We start from the raw sequence: 20,204 nt of genomic DNA, 5'->3' as shown, positions 1-20,204 counted from the left end.
GACAAAACCCCAGTGGGCGCCGCCCCTCCCCACATGTGGGCCGTGGGCCGTTTCGTTTTAACCGAGAGGACTATACCTCAATGTACCTAACAGTAAACGCTTTCGTCACCGTGCCGTAACGGCAGAGGAAAGGTTCAATTACATTCCGCGCAGCGAATCTCGTCTGTCGTAACGGTGAGAAATTTTGGCGGTAAAAACCACCTAACTCGGATTACGTGGCCGAATGCCATTGGCTGGGATGTATGTATGTATGTGATTCATGATGGCATGGCATGTTGTTTTTCCCGCGCGACCGCATGCCGGGTTTCCCCCAAAAAAGGCCTAAAACCAAAACCAATTAGAGAGAGAAAGGAAGAGAAGATAGATAGGGTTCGAAATCACAGAGAGAAGAGAGAGAGAGAGAGAGAGAGAGAGGGCTCTGCTTTGGAACGCCGTCGTTTTGTGTGTTACATTGACAGATCTACTGCTGTCTCAGAGCTCAGGGTAAGAGATCAGATAGATAGATCTCCACGGGTTTCACCTCGAAAGCAACTCCGTATGCTTTTTCTTTTTTCTTTTAAAAGATGCAATTTTTGGGTCTCGTTTTCTTTTTGTCATGCTTTTTGTGCTTGTTGGCTGTTTATTCTTTGAAATGTTACTTTTTTTTGCTTTTTGGAGTATAAACTTGGCTTGAATTTTTCCGAAGAGAGAGATCAACAAAATCACTTGCCAAACGGGTTGGGCACAGTGAGAATTTGGGTTTGGGTTTTGGAAATTTGCGTTATTTACTGGGCATGGATGTGGGGATTTTGGGTGTTTTTAATAGTGGGGTTTTGCAATTCATTTACTTGCATCCTGTAATTCACGTAAAAACCTTTCAATTTTCTTTTGTTTTTATTAGAAATTGTCGCTTGAAATGAACTTCCTTTTTTTTTTTTTTTTTGGTGGTAATTTTGATTTTTGGCTTGGTTCAGCTAGGGTTTAGATGAGTCCACCTGCTTTGGTGAAGATGGAAGATACGAACAATGAAGTTTCAGCTTCCAACAGCTCAAATTCCGAAAGCAGAGATTCAGACCCCGTCGGAGCTCGATTTACTGATTTGTGCAAGGTTGCCACTTTTTATCATTTTTACTGTAATCTAATTTATCCTTTTGTTGTTTCTTATTATAAATGTCATTTGTTTGTAACGTTTAGTTTATAAACTATACTTTCGTTTACTTTTAGAATTTCTTTCTTTGTTTCCATTGTCATTTCTTGATTTTAGTTCCTGTGAATATATATATGGTTTCTAATTTCAGAATGGATTGTCATTGGATGAGAATCCTTACACGCAAGCTATGAAGCTGTTCAAAGAAACGAAACATCTATTAATATCAAATGCTTCGGCTATTGGAAATGGAACAGTATGTGTTTTAATCATTTTCCCATTGTATAGCCATTATCTGTGTTATGTTGAAATAAGGTCTGAGGTGATATCTTTTTGGATAGTTTTGCTGGAAGACTTGCTTAAATCTGAACTCGTTGTAACTTAAATGCATTTTTCTGTACAGCCTGAAGAAGCAGAAAGGTTCTGGTTTGCCTTTGTTTTGTACTCCGTGAAAACATTGAGTGAGAAGAATTCAGACAATTCTCAGCTGAGCTCTGATGATAATGGTTTTTCTCTCTTCCAAATTTTGAGAGCTGTGAAGCTGAAGTATGTTGTTTGCCAATCTGTTTTTTCGCCTTTAGCTTACAATTAGCTTCTCGTCAATTCTTGTCATCTTATCTTTTTTTTTTTTTTGGGTGTTTTACAGCATTGTAGATTTTTTCAAGGAGCTTCCTCAGTTTGTTGTTAAGGCTGGCCCAATTTTGAGTAATCTTTATGGCATAGATTGGGAAAACAAACTTGAGGTATTGACTTGTCAAAGAGTTAGCTTATGCTTGTAAAGACTGTGTTGTTATTTCTTTGGACTTTCTGTTTCTTGATCCTTTGCTCATGAGTTTGACTTCTTAATTTATTAGGCAAAAGAGTTGCAGGCAAATTTTGTGTACTTGAGCCTGTTAAGCAAGTGAGTGTCCTTTCTTCTGCACCATTGTGCCTGATGTATTATTATGTCTGATAGTTTAAGAATTTTTCCTCTCTTAAAATTTTGCATTATCTTGTGTAAGATCTCTATACTTAGGGAAACTAATAAAGTGGTATTGCATGTGTGGTGATGTCAGATATGGAAATTAATGGTAGTGGCTTGACATGGCAAAACGTTTATGAGGCTGTAGTGGAAATGGGTGGCAGGACTGTGAAATTGATTAGAAATAATGTTAATTACAAAAGGATGATAAAAGAAATATGTAATGCAACTTCTTTGATATCTTCACTTAATTCTTTAAGGTTGACTAATAGCCCCAGAACTAATTTGTTTATATATATATATATATATATATATATATATATAAAGAAAATCCTAAGTATATGGTGTTAAAAACAACCTGGTTTTTATGTTATGTTGTGAAATATTACGCTTCCAGTTTAGTGATGAGCTTTATGAATTAATTCATGCTACTATTAACTGTTGTCACTTGTCACTGAATGCTATAGGTACATGAAATTAATTTGAATAGTGAAGATTTAACTTGATGCTAGGAACGCTGCTTTAGTGGTTTATTAAGCTTTATTCTTGATTTCTAGTAAATACATTGAGTTGTGACTGGTGAGCAGTATGGACTTCTTATACTTTAAAAACTTAAGGTTTAGGGTTTTCCTGAGCATTTATGATTTTTCTGCCCTGTAACATGATGATTACATATATTTAGAAATCTGGGTTGCATTAAACTTACTGTCTACCTTTCAATCTATTTTCCTGCCCTTTGGATTCATTTTCATGCTTCTAAGCTTTTCCTGACCTAGTGAAAAAAGACTTAAAACAATAGGAAATGAATAAAAGAAAAGTACGCTAAAGTGGTGTGGTTTGATCTTTAGGATAGTTGACTACATGGTTGAAACCTGTCGTACATCATGCAACACCCCTATGGAGGACTCCTTTGATCTTCTGTCTATCTAATTTCTGTTTCATGAACTTTTAATTGATATGCTGAAACCACTAAGAACCTACAGGGGTGTGTTTCCTATGCAGTCTGGCAATCCATGTTTTTGCATGCTCCACACTGACATTTAGCACAAAATTAACATTATATGGATGAAAACTTACCATTAGTTTGATTTCCATTTAATTCAGACCAGATCACTAATTTGAGATGATCCAAGGGACATATGCAGCATAATTTCATTCATATATTTTGCGAACTATGCATAGTGCTGCATCATTTTAGGCGGAGGTCATGTTTGATGTTTCGTTGTACATGTAATAAATGTGTTTCATTGCACTTTGTTCAGTATGAATTGCTTTCGTTATGTGAGAGGTTTTAAGCTGATAGTCATATCATAAATTTTTAATGCTTCAAGGTACTACAAACGTGCATACCGCGAATTCTTCTTGACAAGTGATGCAAATGCCGATAAGCAGTCAGCTGTTGCCAGTGGCACTGGCTATGTGTCGGAGTATCATCGTTTTGGATGGTTGCTGTTTTTGGCCCTTCGTGTACACGTATTCAGCCGATTTAAGGACCTGTTGACTTGCGCAAATGGATTGGTTGCCATTTTGGTCAGTTGCATTACTGTATTACTTATATTAGTTAGTGATATTAGGATGGCAGTCAGTTACTTGAAAGGTCAAACATAATATTAATTTCAATTTTACAGTAAACAAGAGATAGGTTGCTTAAGAAGTGTGAAAACATTACGTTATATTATGTATATACATATATGTATATATTTATACATACATATATGTATATATTTATGTACATACATATATGCTTTTTGGCTTCCTACATGAACATGTATTTTCTCTTACCACTTGGTTTTCCCTTTTACAGGCAATTTTAATTATTCATGTTCCTGTTTGCTTCAGAAAATTCAGCATCCATGATTCAACACACTTTGGTAATACTTTCATTTGGTGTATTGTATGTTTTTCATTTCATTTTTAAGGAGGGATGTTCAATTTTTCAAATTTTCTTTGGCTTTTGTTCATCTCCCCCATGCTTTTTCCCTTTATCTTTTGGGGTGGGTTTCCGTTTTGGCATTCTTCGTCGGAGCTGATTTGGTTAATGTCCAATTCAGCGAAGAAAGGCAATAAAGGTGTGGACCTGCTTGCATCCCTTTGCAACATTTATGACACCTCAGAAGATGAGTTGAGAAATACAATGGAAATGGCTAATGCTTTAATAGCAGACATTCTGAAGAAGAAGCCCTGTTCAGCATCTGAGTGTAAACATGAAAATCTAGAGAATATGGATCCAGGTTTGTTTGACAATTTTCTCCTTTGTACAGTGATTGATACAAATCACAGGTTCCTTTGTCATTTATCAATGATTCTGAGATCTGTTCCTGTTTAATGCAGATGGTTTGACCTACTTTGAAGGTCTTATGGAGGAGCCATCATTGTCATCCAGTTTAGATATTCTAGAAAAAGATTATGATGATGCAATTCGGAGTAAGGGTGAACTTGATGAGAGAGTCTTCATCAACGAAGAAGATAGCTTACTTGGTTCAAGGAGCTTTTCTGGAGGATCCATGAATTTATCTGGTGTGAAGGTATGCTTTTAATAAATTGCACTATTCAGGTCCATGCGTTTTTTATTTTGAATGTTCTTCTTTGTTTCTTCCATTGCTTCCATTTTGTGTAGAGCGCATTTGTTGATAGTTTCATATATTCTGTTATCATAGAGGAAAGTTGATTCCATAGCCTCCCCAACAAAGACAATTACAAGTCCACTCTCTCCCCATCGCTCTCCTGCATCTCATGTTAATGGTGGTGCTAATTCAAAGATGGTAGCTACCCCTGTGAGCACTGCAATGACAACGGCAAAGTGGCTTCGGACATTTATTTCTCCACTCCCATCGAAACCCTCAACTGAGCTGGAGGGATTCCTGGCATCGTGTGATAGGGATGTTACCAATGATGTGATACGCAGGGCACAAGTAATATTGGAGGCTATATTTCCAAGTATTTCTTTGGGAGAACGATGTGTAACTGGTAGCCTGCAAGGTGCTAACCTCATGGACAACATCTGGGCAGAACAACGGAGATTGGAAGCACTCAAACTTTATTATAGAGTTTTGGAGGCAATGTGTAGGGCAGAGGCTCAAATACTGCATGCAACGAATTTGACCTCTTTATTAACAAATGAGCGGTTCCATAGATGCATGCTAGCCTGCTCTGCAGAGTTAGTCCTGGCAACACATAAGACTGTCACAATGTTGTTTCCAGCAGTATTAGAGAGGACAGGTATTACAGCTTTTGATCTTAGCAAGGTGATAGAGAGCTTCATTAGACATGAGGAATCTCTCCCAAGAGAATTAAGGCGACATTTGAATTCATTGGAAGAACGGCTTTTGGAGAGCATGGTATGGGAAAAGGGTTCCTCGATGTATAATTCTTTGACTGTTGCAAGACCAGCTCTCTCAGCAGAAATAAATCGTCTTATGTTATTAGCAGAACCTATGCCATCTCTGGATGAAATTGCCATGCAAATTAACTTCTCATGTGGAGGGCTGCCTCCAGTACCTTCTTTACAGAAGCATGAGAATTCACCAGGTATTTACTTTATATATAGTATTTATACACCTCTTCTTAAATCTGAAGTTCTAATGGGGCCCCTCTATTTAATGTGGCCCACGTAAGTCCATGGACATTGGAAATGGATTTACACAACTTAGTGGCAGACGATTTAGTAATGTGCTGAAGTGGTGAGTTCATCTTTTTATTCTTAATTTTCAGGTCAGAATGGAGATATCAGGTCTCCAAAGAGACTCTGCACGGATTATAGAAGTGTATTACTGGAGCGGAATTCCTTTACATCGCCTGTGAAAGATCGTCTTCTGGCCTCAAGCAACCTTAAGTCAAAGCTGCCACCGCCTCCTTTACAGTCTGCATTTGCCAGGTATCAGTCTCGCTGTCCCAGGAGCTAGTAAATCTAATTTCTTTGTAGCAACTTACTGTTGAAGAATGTAAAGTCCCACATCGGAAACTTGACCAAATAAAATAAAATAAATAAGTGAATAGTTCCACACCTGCATGTGCGTTTGGTTAAGTTGGGGACAATATTGGTGTTAGACCTGTTGGTAGTGATACTGCTTCATTTGTTCTCTTATTGGTATTATACTTCTGAAATTCCTGTGTGCAGTCCAACTCGGCCAAATCCAGGAGGTGGAGGGGAAACATGTGCAGAAACTGGAATTAGTATTTTCTTTAGCAAGGTGCGAGGTTCTTTTCTAACAAATAGTTTTCGTTTTATTTTTCTTGTAAATAATCAGAGGATCTGCCCGATTGAAGAGGATGTATGTTCTAGATATTGTTCATATACCAATGAAGATCTTTTTGTTTGGCATGTGTAGCCACTTGACCTCATAATTCTGCTTCGTTACAATTTATCCTCTGCTTTATACGTTGTACATTTCTTGTATTTAGATAGTCAAGCTGGCGGCTGTCAGAATCAATGGTATGGTTGAAAGGATGCAACTGTCTCAGCAGATCAGAGAGAATGTTTATCGTCTCTTTCAACAAATCCTCGTTCAGCGGACATCTCTCTTTTTTAACCGCCATATCGACCAGATTATTCTTTGTTGTTTTTATGGAGTTGCAAAGGTGTGATATTACTTCTGACAGTTTTATGGGATTTAAATAATTTTCTTCTTTTCTTACACATCCACTGTTTTCTGGTTGCAGATTTCTCAACTTAGTCTGACATTTAGGGAAATCATACACAACTATAGAAAGCAACCACAATGTAAATCCCTAGTTTTTCGAAGTGTGTATGTTGATTGGCCTCCAGCACGCCGCAATGGGGTATATTGCCTAAACTTTACTGTATGACTGTTAGTTTTCTGGATAGATCCCAACCCTTCTCATGTTTTGGAAACAGAGGCCAGCACAGGAACACGTCGATGTCATTACATTTTACAATGAAATATTCATTCCTTCTGTGAAATCTCTGCTTGTTGAGCTAGGATCTGCTGGTCCAACAACCACAAGAGCTAACGTAGTTCCTGAAGCAAATAATAACAATGATGGTATGTGATTGTTAAAACTCATGTGTAACTGCCACAATTTATTTTCTGTTTCTTTTGGAATATTCATCTCCACCCTTCCCTAATAAGCTCATCTTTGTATTTTTTACTGGCCAATTAGCTCAATGTCCAGGATCACCTAAAGTGTCCACTTTTCCAACTCTCCCTGATATGTCTCCAAAGAAAGTATCTGCAGCACACAATGTTTATGTCTCTCCATTGCGATCATCTAAGGTACTTCTTTAGTTGTTTAGTTCTCTAGAATCATGGCTTTTCCTTTATTTAATTGTTTTGTTTACTTTTACCACTAACATGTTGATTCACATATATGAATTGCCTCTTAGAATCAAGAAGTCATTTTTAACGCAAAGTTATGGTACTATGTTTTGGTCACCAATTTATTTAACATTAACTAGTTTTCTATTACTTCAATCTTGAATCTCAACAGTCTTTGATGGGTCAAACATTGCAATTTGTTACTTGCTATGGGGGTTTAGTGAAGCTCAGTGACATGTTATAGGCAATCGTTTAACTCAGGCAAATTTGATATCTTGAACTGTCCACAGATGGATGCTTTGATCTCGCATAGCTCAAAAAGCTATTATGCTTGTGTTGGGGAGAGCACCCATGCGTATCAAAGCCCTTCAAAAGATCTCACTGCCATTAACAACCGCTTGAATGGGTATATTATACTATTATTATTAGTTTATGGATGATATTATTAAATATTTAACCAAGGTTTACCAAATGAATGTTTTCCTCTGATGCATTTTGTATTGCTTTGTTTTGATTTTTTTCAGTACGCGCAAGCTGAGAGGCATTCTCAACTTCGACAATGTCGATGTGGGGTTGGTCAGTGATTCTATGGTGGCCAACAGCCTCTACCTTCAAAATCAAAATGGGTCATTAGAAGCACCAGTGAAAACTGAGCAACCTGACTTATAATCCGACGGCTGTATAGTTATAGCTTTTCTGTGTATGTAAATCCAGTTGTTTTTTATATTCTTCATAGTTGTATACATTTTCTTCTGTTTATGACACGGGGTGCTGAATGATGAGCGGCCAAGTTATGTAGAATGGCCACCACAGGCCCCCTTTCCCATGTTAGGTAGTAGGAGAATCCTTAGCTAATTTAATGAAAATTTTGTTTTTCCCTTTTTCCTTGCCTTTCTATGGTTCAAGTAATCGTATCCCGATTCTCCAAAAGCATCTCCAAAGGATGTCAAATTGCCACGTCGACATGAAATGATGAAGAAAAAAAAATTATTGGAGTTTGGTTTCGCTGTTGAATGAGTTCTGTAAGTTTAAAAATTAGTAATAAATAATAAGATCTGAAGTAAATGTCGTAATTTTGGATGTATTTAGACACCAAGGATCTGAATTCATTCTAGTGGGTTTCGATCGATGGTGTTTCCTCAGCTGATCCACCGCTGCCTCCTTGATCACAATTTTATAAGTTACATTTTGATGGGTTTGGTAAAAGAACTGGACAGATAGATTTTGTTATAGGAGATTTGCAAGGTCATGCTACAATTGGTGGAGCTTTTCCTATCGGCCATTGCAGCTTTAAAACATGATTTACTTTGACCAACCAATTTAAACTAAAACAAGTTATTCATAACCTTGTGTCTGATTTTCTAATTTTTCTTCCATTGTGGCAGGTTAAAATGATATTTGACTTATTGGGAACAGTAGGGATCTTTGTAATTTTGTTTTGTTTCTTTCATAAAAAATAAAAAAATAAAATTAATAATTCAATGCACGCAATAATGTCGAAAAGAAACGAGAGAAACCAAACGTAAGTTACAAGGGAATGCCCAAGTTTCTTTGGATTTTACATACAACTATGCCAATCAATCCATGGGCAATCCAAAACCATTCGGAATTAAGAATAGCAAGCAAACTGGGCACATCAACTCTACTGATTCCCATTAGAAATTTCATTAAGAAAACCAAGTCTCCCTATTTCATAGTTTATTTAAGATAATTTAGCATGCCTTGACCTCTAAGCATGCAGAAGCATCATCCTCCTAAATGACTACCCAATTCCTCTCACTCCCAAATTGTTCTCCTGTCAACATCAAGTCAGCTTTACAGGTTGAAGCTCTCCCTTCAGAGTACTTAAATGTTTGGCAGACATAATTTAGCAATTGAGCCAACTATTTATATCTATTCTGGGTTGAAACAGAAACCTCACCAAGCAGCTAAAATGTTTGCTTCCGCTAGGAGACAATCCCTACTTCCATCCTCTCTCTTTTTTTCCTTTTTCTCTTTTTTACAGAAGATATTTTTAGAAAAAGCTTAGGATAAGATCTTGAAAGATCAGGAATCCTTTCTTACTTTCAATCATGGAGAAGACCATTCAAAGTAATGGCAGCGGGCACCTCTAGTGGCGGTCCAGTTCCCACAGCCAAAGAAGAAGCTCCCTTGCTTTGGACCTGGCTTCCGAACCATACCTCTGCTGCTCTTCACCCCACAGAAACAGATTGGGTGATGATACTGGAACAGAGGAATACTCATATCCTTCAGTTTCAGGGGGTGATGTGGCAGTGACAGGTGCTCTGAGGATTGCTTCAATGTCAATGGGCGATCAGCAGTCTGCCACACCAAAGAGTTTGTAATGGCGAATCTGAAGCCCCTACGCATAAGAAGAGAGAGTAGGCGAGCAGTGTTTTTTGCATCATCCAGGCCACAGTGAGCACGGCCCTGCCATGCCAAGCCTGCCATTTGAACTGCCTCCTTCAGGTTGCACCTAACACCACCGAAAACCTCACGGAAAGGAACCTTTAAGTTGATCCATCTATCAAGAGAAGATCAAGAGGACAATATGAGAACATATATATGATGTGTTTTCCATATATGTTAAAGGAGAGCTGATTTCTCCACTCCCATTTTCTCCACTTACACTCCCTTTTGCTTTTTAATACCTTTTAATTAATTTTGTTCTTTCTCTTTCCTATTCTATCCTTACCCTACATTAATTTCTTTTTTACTCCACTTTTATATTATTTCTTTTTCTTTATGCTTAATTTTCTAACTTACACTCCATTTTCAGTATTAAAAGGAAAAAAAAACTTAATTTCTTACTCGATTAAAGGAAAAAAAAATACTGAAAATGGAGTGCAAGTTGGAAAATTAAGTATAAAGAAAAAGAACTAATATAAAAGTGAAGTAAAAAGAAATTAATGTAGGGTAAGAGTAGAATAGGAAAGAGAAGGAACAAAATTGATAAAAAGTATTAAAAAGCAAAAGGAAGTGTAAGTGCATAAAGAGGAGTGGGGAAATCATATCTTAAATGTAGTATTCTATTTACTACACAATTAACTCCAACGAACAATAGCTTATTTTATCTGTGCATTTCTCACCTGTTAAAATAAGGAGGCTTTCGAATTTTCTTGAATCGACACTCAGATTCCAACATGACCCGACAGTCCCAGTTTGACCATGTCACAACAGCAAAGTTGGAGTTCTTTATTCCCTTCTTCTCAAGCCATTTGTCATGCCTAAGAAGGGCCTCACTTAAGGTAACTCCTCTATCCACCTGCCAATAATACCCAATTCAGCAACAAATGAATTTAAAGGCTCACAATAAATAAAGAAAGAGCAAGATTCATATTACTGAGAAAGAAAGAACATCAGAAACCATTCGTAGACACATATAAAGTGTACATGAACAACACAATCTAATCTTGTTCTGGTCTATCACCAAATAAAGTTGCAAATTTTCATAGCATTACATCCAGCATTCAAAGACTATAGTGATTAACATGCCAGTACAACACTTGATTCAATCAGTAATATGTGTTGTACAAGTGTGTTGTACTGGCACTACTTTACACAGATACTGTGCCAGTACAACACTTGTACAAATGCAAATATAAACCACACTTGTCCTGAACAATAACTAACTATAACTTTATACAAACTTAACTTTCAGAACCAAACCCACAAAATCTCTATGCTAGAGGGGTATTCCTGCATTTTGCCTTCGGGAGGGAGAAACATAAGAAATCCTCAAAATTAACGTGAAACCATTTATTTATTATTATCTTTAAAATGGAAACCCCCGCATCCTTTTAACACTGAAAATGAGAAAAAGTGCTTAGTTCCACAGGTCTTAATACCACAGAATCTATAATTAACCACCGGTCTTAATACCACATCAACTAACATATCATGTCAAGTTTTTCAGAATGGTCTAAGAAGGAATATACTTTTTTCCTACCACCTGAACATTTTCCAATCTCATCCAGGACATCATCAAATTCACTTTCTGGTATAAGCACCAGTAAAACCATAAGTGCACGGTGCACCCAAGAAAGAGATAAAGCATGCCTTTTTCACAAAAATTTAATTAAACATGTCACAGTGAAAGAAATATTCTTCTATAAACTGAAAGAACAGCTCCTCCGCAAAATTTAAGATGAGAAGCGAAAACAAAAAGCTCAAGTCAATGGAGTAATCAAAAGCTGAAAACTCGGGAAATCATACAAAACTACAAATTAACAAAAGAAGAAAGAGAAAGGCAAGTGCACAAGACATTTTCCAATTTCGTTGGTTAAGAAAAAAAATGTGGCCCAGTTAATGAGACTCTATGCGAACCCTCCATACCCCACTTGTGGAGTATTTCCCTTACAGAACCCAATGGAGCAATTGTACCATTATGTCAAGGCTCGCACACTGTTGGTTGGGAGAGTAAAAATGATGTACACTTGCACAAAAATTAAAAACTCAAAACCCATAGCCCAATGCTAGACACACCAAAACATGGTCCAAGAAGAGCGATTCAAAATATTAATTAAGCTACAATATGCATAAAGAACCAACAAACAAGACCGGTGCTAGTCAGAGTGAAGTAGGTCTAAAGAGGAGTGATCTGTATCCTTTCTATAGTATCTTTTTTTTTAAGTGACTAGATGAAGCTAGAGTCCTGTGTTACAATATGCTATTGTACTTTGCACCAACCAATGGACCCCTACCTCAATAAAAATTAATACATAGGTTTTTATTGTCATGCTGAATAGGATTACAAGTGACTTCAGAAGAGTAGTCCCAAATCCTATGAGAAAAAGCAGCTTCCCCTTCCTGTCTTGTCATACTGAAGAGAAGAATCTCCAGCTAGAGACAGCAATCAGGGAGCAGAAAGATACAATCCTTCTTACAGGCTGTTTATCACAGCTTTTTGGATAGAAAATCAAATTTTAACCCAATAATAGATTTAAGGTGTGTTTTGGCTGTATATATAAAATATATAAAAAATTCACTCATTTTGATTTTGAACCATTTACTCCACACGAGCTACTAAAAAAGACACAAATTTTTTACTTTTGTTTTTCTAACGTGAATTTTATCAGCAAAATTCAACTTTCCCAGCACCTCTAGAAAGACCACCAATAACAACAAGACAACCCTTAGCCCTTCTAGTTATATTTAAACCCAATTAAGCTGTAGAACATAACGCTCATCACATTTTTTGTAAATCTCCATGTACCCTCCATGCCAATTACTCTGTTTCAGTCCCCGACCACGCAGTACCTACAGACACATGTGCTCAAGTCTTATGCAGCTGAAGGATGCACATTTCCAAACATCATTGCATCAAATCTGGCCATGCAGCTACGGTGAGAACTACAATCTATCCTCTATCACAAATTAGATAATCCAACACTTATGCAGTAGATGAACCTAATTGAAACTACTCATAACCAAATCTGATTTCCTATAGGATTTATCTTCACAATGACTATAAGGTTCAAAGTAATCAGCAATTTGTTATGACCCAACTTCTTCCAGGCTTGAACTTGTATGTGTAACTAAATACCAAAAAAAGAAACAAACAAAACAGAACAAAAGAAATTGGCATGAAAACAGGAAAATCCATCTCAACCAATATTGAGCAAAATCATGCTGTGCCCATAGCATATAATATTATAAAGAGCCACCAACCTTCTACATTGTACAACCCACAACATTAAACAAAAAAACTGGAGAAGGATCATAGCTCATGTAATTAAGTACCCCAACTGAGGTTGAAATTAAGGACAATAACATTTCTACCAAGCATAGATGGAACTACAGTTTTACAGTACTTATTGAACTGACAAAAGGCCATAAAAATACTCAACCAACATTTCCATTTTTGACAGTCACAAATGTAGCAACATTGAGTATACTAAGCAGTCTACAAAGTGTTTCCTTCCAAAGGATAAATAAAAGCAAGTCGAGTGTAGGAAGAACCTGAATTTGCTGGATTCCTGTCAGATCCTTGCAGAAATCACTCAGGAGCTGGTTGCAGGTTGGCCGCACATAAGTCTGAAAACATGCTTCCAGTTGGCCTGTCACACTACTCACTATCACAGATGGAAACTCGATTATCTCTTGAGGATGGGGATTTCTATCCTTATCGCAGGTAGCCTCAAAGTCTATTACCACAAAATACTGAAAATCTTGGAACTGGAACTCATTTGGGATAACTTTGAGCAAACATATTGAGTGGGACATAGTTAAATCGATTTTCCACAGGAAAGGGATGAAACTGGCTCTCAAAAGCATTTATCTGGCACTGTTGCACCTTTTGAGAGTCAAAATGGAAGGTTGACCAGTATCCAAAATCATGATGGTAGGTAGGTTTGTTGTGACATTCAGTTGGAGGTTCAAGAAATTCACCGCCCACAGGACGGTCTGGCTCAGCAACATCCCCACCGGGGTGAGTACTAATATCATCTTTTGCTCTGCAAATCCTTCGATGGGATTCCCATTACATTGGAGATTGTAAGGGAATCCCTTGTTGTGGAGGCATTTTAAGGAAGCCTCGCAGTTCCTTTGCATATTTTCTGCAACAGAAAGAAATAAACTTAGAGGAAACACAAATACCAAGTAACATTCCACACTGGCATAAACCATGATAGATCAAACACCAAAGAATAAACAAGAGTTTTTAAGAGTTTCCAGAAGAACGTGCATTACTCACAGAATTAAAGCATATATAATGTAAATTAGATATGTTATACATTTTTGTGCACATAAGTGTTAGAAATGATGTATAAGTCCAACACAAAGTGACTCTAGTATTTTTTACTTTTTTTTAAATCCCCAAAAAAAAAAAAAAGAGAAATTGCAAATCATGTGTTTGATGCAATAGGTTAATTTGGTGACCAATCACTATCAACAAACCCAAGAACAGAATGTCCAATATGTTGGAATCAGGCTTTGAGAAACCTATTCTTATGAGTTTTGATCCACTCTATCAAATGCTAAATCTTCAATTAGAACATAGAACATGTTATACCTCATTGCCTCAAACTCCTTTGCCTTTTCATTTTAGACGGAAACTGTAAAATTTTGAGCTACCTTTGGCAAATGCCAAGAACAACTTTTACTCATAGCCTGACAAAATGAGAAGAATTCAAACTGCACAAGTTGCAGGAAAAAAGGAGAAAATTAGGTTTTCTAACTTCCAACTTTCAATGTCTGGAAAAGAGATAAGGGAAAGGGAGGGGGGATGTGTTTGGAAAAAACAACTCAATCTCCCCTGAAGTCTACCCTTTCCTTTTCTTGCTCCTTGGTATTTCCTATGTTACACCTAGTTTCAGTATTAAATTTTCTGGCCAGGTATACTTCTACAGAAAAAATTTGCCCATCAAAGGAGTTTGGTTTTCATAGAAACTGGAGTGTTCTGCAATGGCAAAGTTTGTTTGTTGTGGAGAACTTGAACAAAATCAAAGTGGAAAAATGAAGGGAAAAAAAACACATGAAGGCAAAGCATAAAGCAATCTATCGGAGTGATCATATTGGGCAGGACTCATATACAAAGCTTTCTAAATCCCTAAACCCTGAACCCTAGGTTTCTTAATTACAATAAAGAAAGGGCATAGACATTAATTTTCTTTCATTTCTGTTTATCTTTTTTCTTTTTTTTTTTAATTTTAATTTTATAAATTGTACATCAACTGCATGGTGGAGGGTAGTACCCACACCTGAGGGAAGCAATCCATTGGAGCGATCATATTGGGAGTGGGACTTCTCAGGGCACTAAATTCCATGGTTTCTCTAAGTCTCTAAATTGCAGTTCCTGGATTTTTCAAAAAGAGAAAAAAAAAAAAAAAAAAAAAGATTAAAAATCAATTTGCATCCATTTCCTTTTGTGATGTTAAATTAATATTAAGCAGCTAAATGCTGGAGGCTACCCTTTCCCGTCCTCATGAACCCACCCACAGGATTATCACACCTCTGTTCAATAAAGGGAATAAGCAACATTTGCTATAAGGACTCTCTCAACCACTTCCTGGGTATTTTGGCTGCAATTCTTTTTTCTGAGTTACTGAACTTTCACTTAACAGGGCTGAAAAAGGACTATGTCAAAACCAACTAGCCCAAACATAGGGGAAAGTGAAATGGTTATTACACATAGTAATATTAAAATCTTGAAAGGCAAGGCCTGGGTGGCTACTACACATTGGTTAAGAGAAAGATAGAAGAAAAGTAGTGAGTACTTCCTAAGCTAGATACAAATGTCCAGTAAAATGTATAGATGAAAATAAATGGCCAGGAGCAAATTAATAACATATATAGTAATATTTTCTAGCAAAATACATGGCATACCATGTTACCAGAATGCCAATTTGGACAGCACATTTAAACAAGACTCTACCTGATTAATGGTAAAGATTGACAAACATGCCAAAAAGTTTGGCAAGAGAAAATCTCCCTATGTATGCAATATTTCTCCATGTTGATCTCCACCTTCCCCCACTAATATCATATAACTTTAAGATGGTGTAACTAAAAATGGGTGCAAATTGATTACAGAATCTAGTAAACAACTAATGCACAACAGGACACATGCTAATAATAAGATGTTATGAGGGCCCGTTTGGGACTGCTTCTATAGAAAGTAATCTGCTCATAAGCGTTATTGTTAGAAGCGCTTTTGTTAGAAGAACATCGAATTTTTTGCTAAAACTCCAAGTGCTCCTCCAAAAAGTGCTTTTATAACCCACAATCACTTTTAAATTGTTCTACCAAATGCAGTCAGAGGCTGTTTTTGTTTGTCAAAAAGCACTCCACAACAGGACCTTAGCTGCAGTTGGTGGGATTTCTAGTCCTAAACAGAAACAGTAAAGGCCTGTTTTCCCATTGGCTAGTTGGACAACACATTGCAGCATATAGGACCATGGTTAACTTTCTGCTATTGGAGGACATCAGCTACTTCTTCTAATGAGCATTAACTGATTGTAATCAGAATTTAGCAATTTCCACCTTATCTTCAAACTTTTCAAAATACTTTCAAAAGAAAGTAGTTCACTTTCAAAATGTACAGGAGCTTCGAGGGGTCAATGAAGTTTCATGTTATTTTGTAGAGTCACCAGTTATGCTGCTCCTCATTCTTTAATAAACAATCTTAATACACTGAAAATATCAAACAACTAAATGGCAGGTTCCTCTGTAAGATAGTACAGTTACACTTTAATGTATTAAAGGCTTTAACTCAAAAAATTCTCCCCCACATTGGAATTTAAGATAGACAACTGAATTGTACAATTACAACTGAAATTGAAGAAACCTACACCTAAAGATTTCTTTTTCATATATGAATGATAAGATGAAAAGTTTCCGTTTTCTTTGATCCTAAAATTTTTTCAAGCACAGCACAGCCTTGGCATCTCAATTCTACACTGCAATCAAAAACCCACATCCCCTACACAATATGCTACCACATTCATCTCCCAATGGATGTAGAGGCTACAATCATCTACACGGTCCCAACAGATGGCATACCCCATCATCAAAAGACTTCTGCTTTACCCTCTTGCACCCCAATTGCATCTAATCAAGCTAAATTACATTATATAACACCAAACATACTGCTCCCAAACACTCAAAAAATACAAAAAGATTAAAACCCAACATAAAATATAAACTTATAACATAATTCTCCATCCAAAAGAAACCGAACATAACAATCTTACTGTGAATTGAACCAGTAACTGTGAGATCAAATTTTGCAAAGAGTACAAATTTAATCAATTTTCCCCTTGAAAAAAAATATATCGAACCTGTTTGTTCAAGGGCCATCATGATCTTTTGTATAGTTGAGATCCCCCAGTAAGTACATCAGATCTTCCCCTACAATTCCCACCTGCACATATCACACCCCCAATATACAATTAAAACAACAATTAAAATAACCCAAAAAATATATTCAATCAAACCCAGAAACAAATTCACCCAAAAAATAAAAATAAAAAATAAAAAATCGAGAGAGAAATAGGACCTGGTTAGATTAGAGAGAGAGCGAGAAGGTGGAGTTGTGAAAAATAAGGTGGTCTTTTATATAATACTTCGGCGCAGTTGTGAAGACGGAAAGTATTGAGGGGAGGATTGGGCCCCACGTAAGTAAGAAACGACTGACAAACGCATTGCATCAGAAGGTGCCACGTGTTATCTGCACTGAGGTCCGTTAGGAGCATGGCGCGCCCCTAGATATTTTGTGTGAGTGCACAGCAGAGGAAAAATCTGAGTTTAGTGGGGCTCTCCACCGTTGGATTTACTTACTTTTCTGAGGCCATGTGGATTGCTTGACAATGACTCAATTGAAAATCTTTGGGTATTTAAGGTGGGACCTCTTTTAGATAAACCAGTTTCTATGTGGCAGTTTCATTTCATCCTCCAAAGTTGCATTTAAATATACAATATTTTACTTCAGCAGAAAAAATAAATAAATAACTAGCTTTTCCAGTCCAAAATTATAAAATAAATCTTGGAATACTCTGCCAAATCTTAGAAGAAAAAACTAGTTCCAAAGACAAAATAGCTTTATCGTGTGTTTGGATGAGAAAATCTAACCAATTCCAAAGTTGTTTCCCAGTTGGTTCACAATCATTTGCCAAGAAATTAGATTGGTCAATACATATATTGAGAAAAAAAAAATTAAAAATACTATTAGAATTGTAGAAAAGCTATTGTTAGAATCTCATTCTTTTTCTTTAAGAGGCCCATTCATTTGTGTTGTGTGTCCCAAAACTAAAGGGAGTGTATTCAATTAAGATTTTAAAAGAGTTAAATAGAGTTATAAAGTTTATAGAGTTCATATATTTCAATTGATTTCTATAAACTCCACATAGAGTTTGATTGAATTCGTAGATTGATTTTAATGGTGTTTGTTAGAGTTTTATCATAGATTTTAAAAGAGTTGATTAGGGTTCTAATTTTTATTTTTTTTTGGCTGTTTATTGTTTTTCTAGATTTTCAAAAGAGAAAGTACCTTTACAAAAACATTTTGTAAAAACATCCAAACCATATACATCCAAAGAAAATAAAAAAGGGCATCTATTTTGTTCAAATGTGCAACCAAATAAGGATATATGTCAGCATGTTTATGAAAAATACACAAAAGTAAAAACATAAAAGTAATTTCTTGACCAAAAAAAAATGATAAGTAAACTATAATTCTAAATGCATAAAAAAGTATATGCTTCATTGCTTATTTTTGACTCCCGTCATTCATAGCATCTCTCCACATATTTGAAGATATCTCAACCCTCCATTGGTTAGTATTCTCGCGTTGTTATTCTTGGGTTTGAAAAACTTGGTCATAATTAGTTCCCTCATTTTTTCGTAACGATGACGATGTTGAATGCTTGTTGTCTTCTTCAATAGATCGATGAACAAGGCTATCATATATATGATATTGAGGTACATAAACAAAAAAATAATAACAACAACTAAAATAGAATAAACAAATAATAACAACAACAAAAGAAGAAGAAGGAAAAGTTGAAAAAGCGTAGAAAAATAAAACTTGTTTGATGTACAGCAGCAAATATTTACAACAACAAATAAGTTGATGTTCATCTCTATATATTATAATGGCAACAACAACTACTATTCAAGCAGCAACTGTTCATATCATGATGTACATTGATATATATATATATATATATGCTACTGTTCATTAATATATGGTGATGTACAGCAACAACAAATATTGAAAGATCATACATGTATGAAAACGTAGAAAAAGAGAGGAGATATTTTACCTCCACTTGACACACACATTCAAGGACTGGAAAGTGTAGATTTTTTACCTCTACTTGACAAGCACACACATTCAAGGACTAGAAAGCGTAGAGCATGTTCAAAGTTTCTAGGGTTGACATAAGATTTGTTAGGGCCTTTTGTATTTATACTTACCACTTTAATTTCTAACGAAATCGGATAACTCACTAATTCCTTCAAAATAAATTACTTTTTGAATACACATAAATTTTGTTTGATTTTTGTCATACAAATAGGAAATGTTCATTACCAACACCGCAAAGTATAGCCACACGGATGATAAATGAATTTTACATGGAACATATGACAACTTGTAAGTAATTAGTTTATTTATGCTAATGTTATTTATGCTTCTTCTTATAATAAAATGTACTAAACTATGTTGTTTTATTTGTAGATAACATTGGTGCTCAAACAACACAATGAGGTTCTTCAAATCCACTCACCACCAACACTTGAGAACTTTAGTTTGTAACATTGGTGCATTACATTTTCCTTTTAGTTTGTAACACTTTGAATTGGATTTGTTGTAACTTTAATTCATTTTACTTTGCATTTTCCTTGGTTTATAACATGCACTGGAAAAGGTTGTGAATGCTTGAGAATGTAGACTTACTTGCAAGAATACAAGGTAGGGTTAAAATCACTGAAAATACTTGCTACTAAATGCTCATGAGGTCGTTGTCCCCAAAGATTGTTTGACTAATCTGTAATTAAACTAACTCTTAATTAATAACTAAAATAGATTTTATCAAAGATTTGAAGTTTATGAATTTGAAAAAGATTTAAAAGAAACTAACAGCAAAGAAGAAAACGATTTAAAGACTAACAATTTAGAAAACTAGGGCTTAGCCAACACCGTCGCAATCCTATGCAATTCTATCAATTACTTATGAATTTCCACAGATATGCTTTGAAGGTTAGGTTTTCCTAATGCATATTTTCCTTGTGATGTTCAAGCGAAACGATACTAATATGCAACTGTGATGTTGATCAAATATAAACATTAGCTTTGTGAAAACCCTTTGGCAACCCTTAAGAGCGTGATGTTCGCCTTAAG

General features: G+C 36.0%; 2 protein-coding genes across 10 annotated transcripts; one reads left to right on the top strand and one right to left on the bottom strand.

Moving 5' to 3' along the window:
• Positions 1 to 268: 268 nt before the first annotated feature.
• On the top strand, positions 269 to 8,244 carry RBR1 (retinoblastoma-related 1). 9 transcript variants are annotated; one of them, XM_016794793.2, is made up of 19 exons: positions 269 to 483; positions 954 to 1,087; positions 1,278 to 1,382; positions 1,530 to 1,672; positions 1,773 to 1,869; positions 1,981 to 2,027; positions 3,419 to 3,617; positions 3,892 to 3,958; positions 4,139 to 4,318; positions 4,419 to 4,612; positions 4,745 to 5,615; positions 5,799 to 5,961; positions 6,205 to 6,277; positions 6,489 to 6,665; positions 6,747 to 6,866; positions 6,943 to 7,090; positions 7,209 to 7,321; positions 7,654 to 7,769; positions 7,888 to 8,244. In XM_016794793.2, the coding sequence occupies exons 2-19, from the start codon at positions 965 to 967 to the stop codon at positions 8,030 to 8,032; spliced, it is 3,081 nt and encodes a 1,026-aa protein (XP_016650279.2). In that variant the 5' UTR covers positions 269 to 483; positions 954 to 964; the 3' UTR covers positions 8,033 to 8,244. The 9 variants fall into 9 exon arrangements, with proteins under 9 accessions (XP_016650279.2, XP_088908202.1, XP_088908201.1 ...); XM_016794795.2 differs by having other exon boundaries at positions 347 to 483; positions 958 to 1,087; XM_016794794.2 differs by having other exon boundaries at positions 351 to 535.
• A 613-nt stretch (positions 8,245 to 8,857) lies between these two features.
• Positions 8,858 to 17,483, bottom strand: LOC103330804 (uncharacterized). The gene is made up of 5 exons (XM_008233416.3): positions 17,361 to 17,483; positions 17,143 to 17,225; positions 13,325 to 13,920; positions 10,453 to 10,628; positions 8,858 to 9,887 (listed from the first exon to the last, which is right to left on the bottom strand). Exons 3-5 carry the CDS (start codon positions 13,637 to 13,639, stop codon positions 9,434 to 9,436), a joined length of 945 nt encoding a protein of 314 aa, XP_008231638.2. The 5' UTR covers positions 13,640 to 13,920; positions 17,143 to 17,225; positions 17,361 to 17,483; the 3' UTR covers positions 8,858 to 9,433.
• Between the last annotated feature and the right edge of the window lie 2,721 nt (positions 17,484 to 20,204).

The sequence above is a fragment of the Prunus mume genome, linkage group LG5 (genome assembly GCF_029339155.1).
Source record: "Prunus mume cultivar Tortuosa linkage group LG5, ASM2933915v1, whole genome shotgun sequence".
In the NCBI taxonomy this organism is placed as follows: Eukaryota; Viridiplantae; Streptophyta; class Magnoliopsida; order Rosales; family Rosaceae; genus Prunus; species Prunus mume.
The sequence above is the reverse complement of the archived record's forward strand: the minus strand, read 5'-3'. Positions and strand labels throughout refer to the sequence as shown.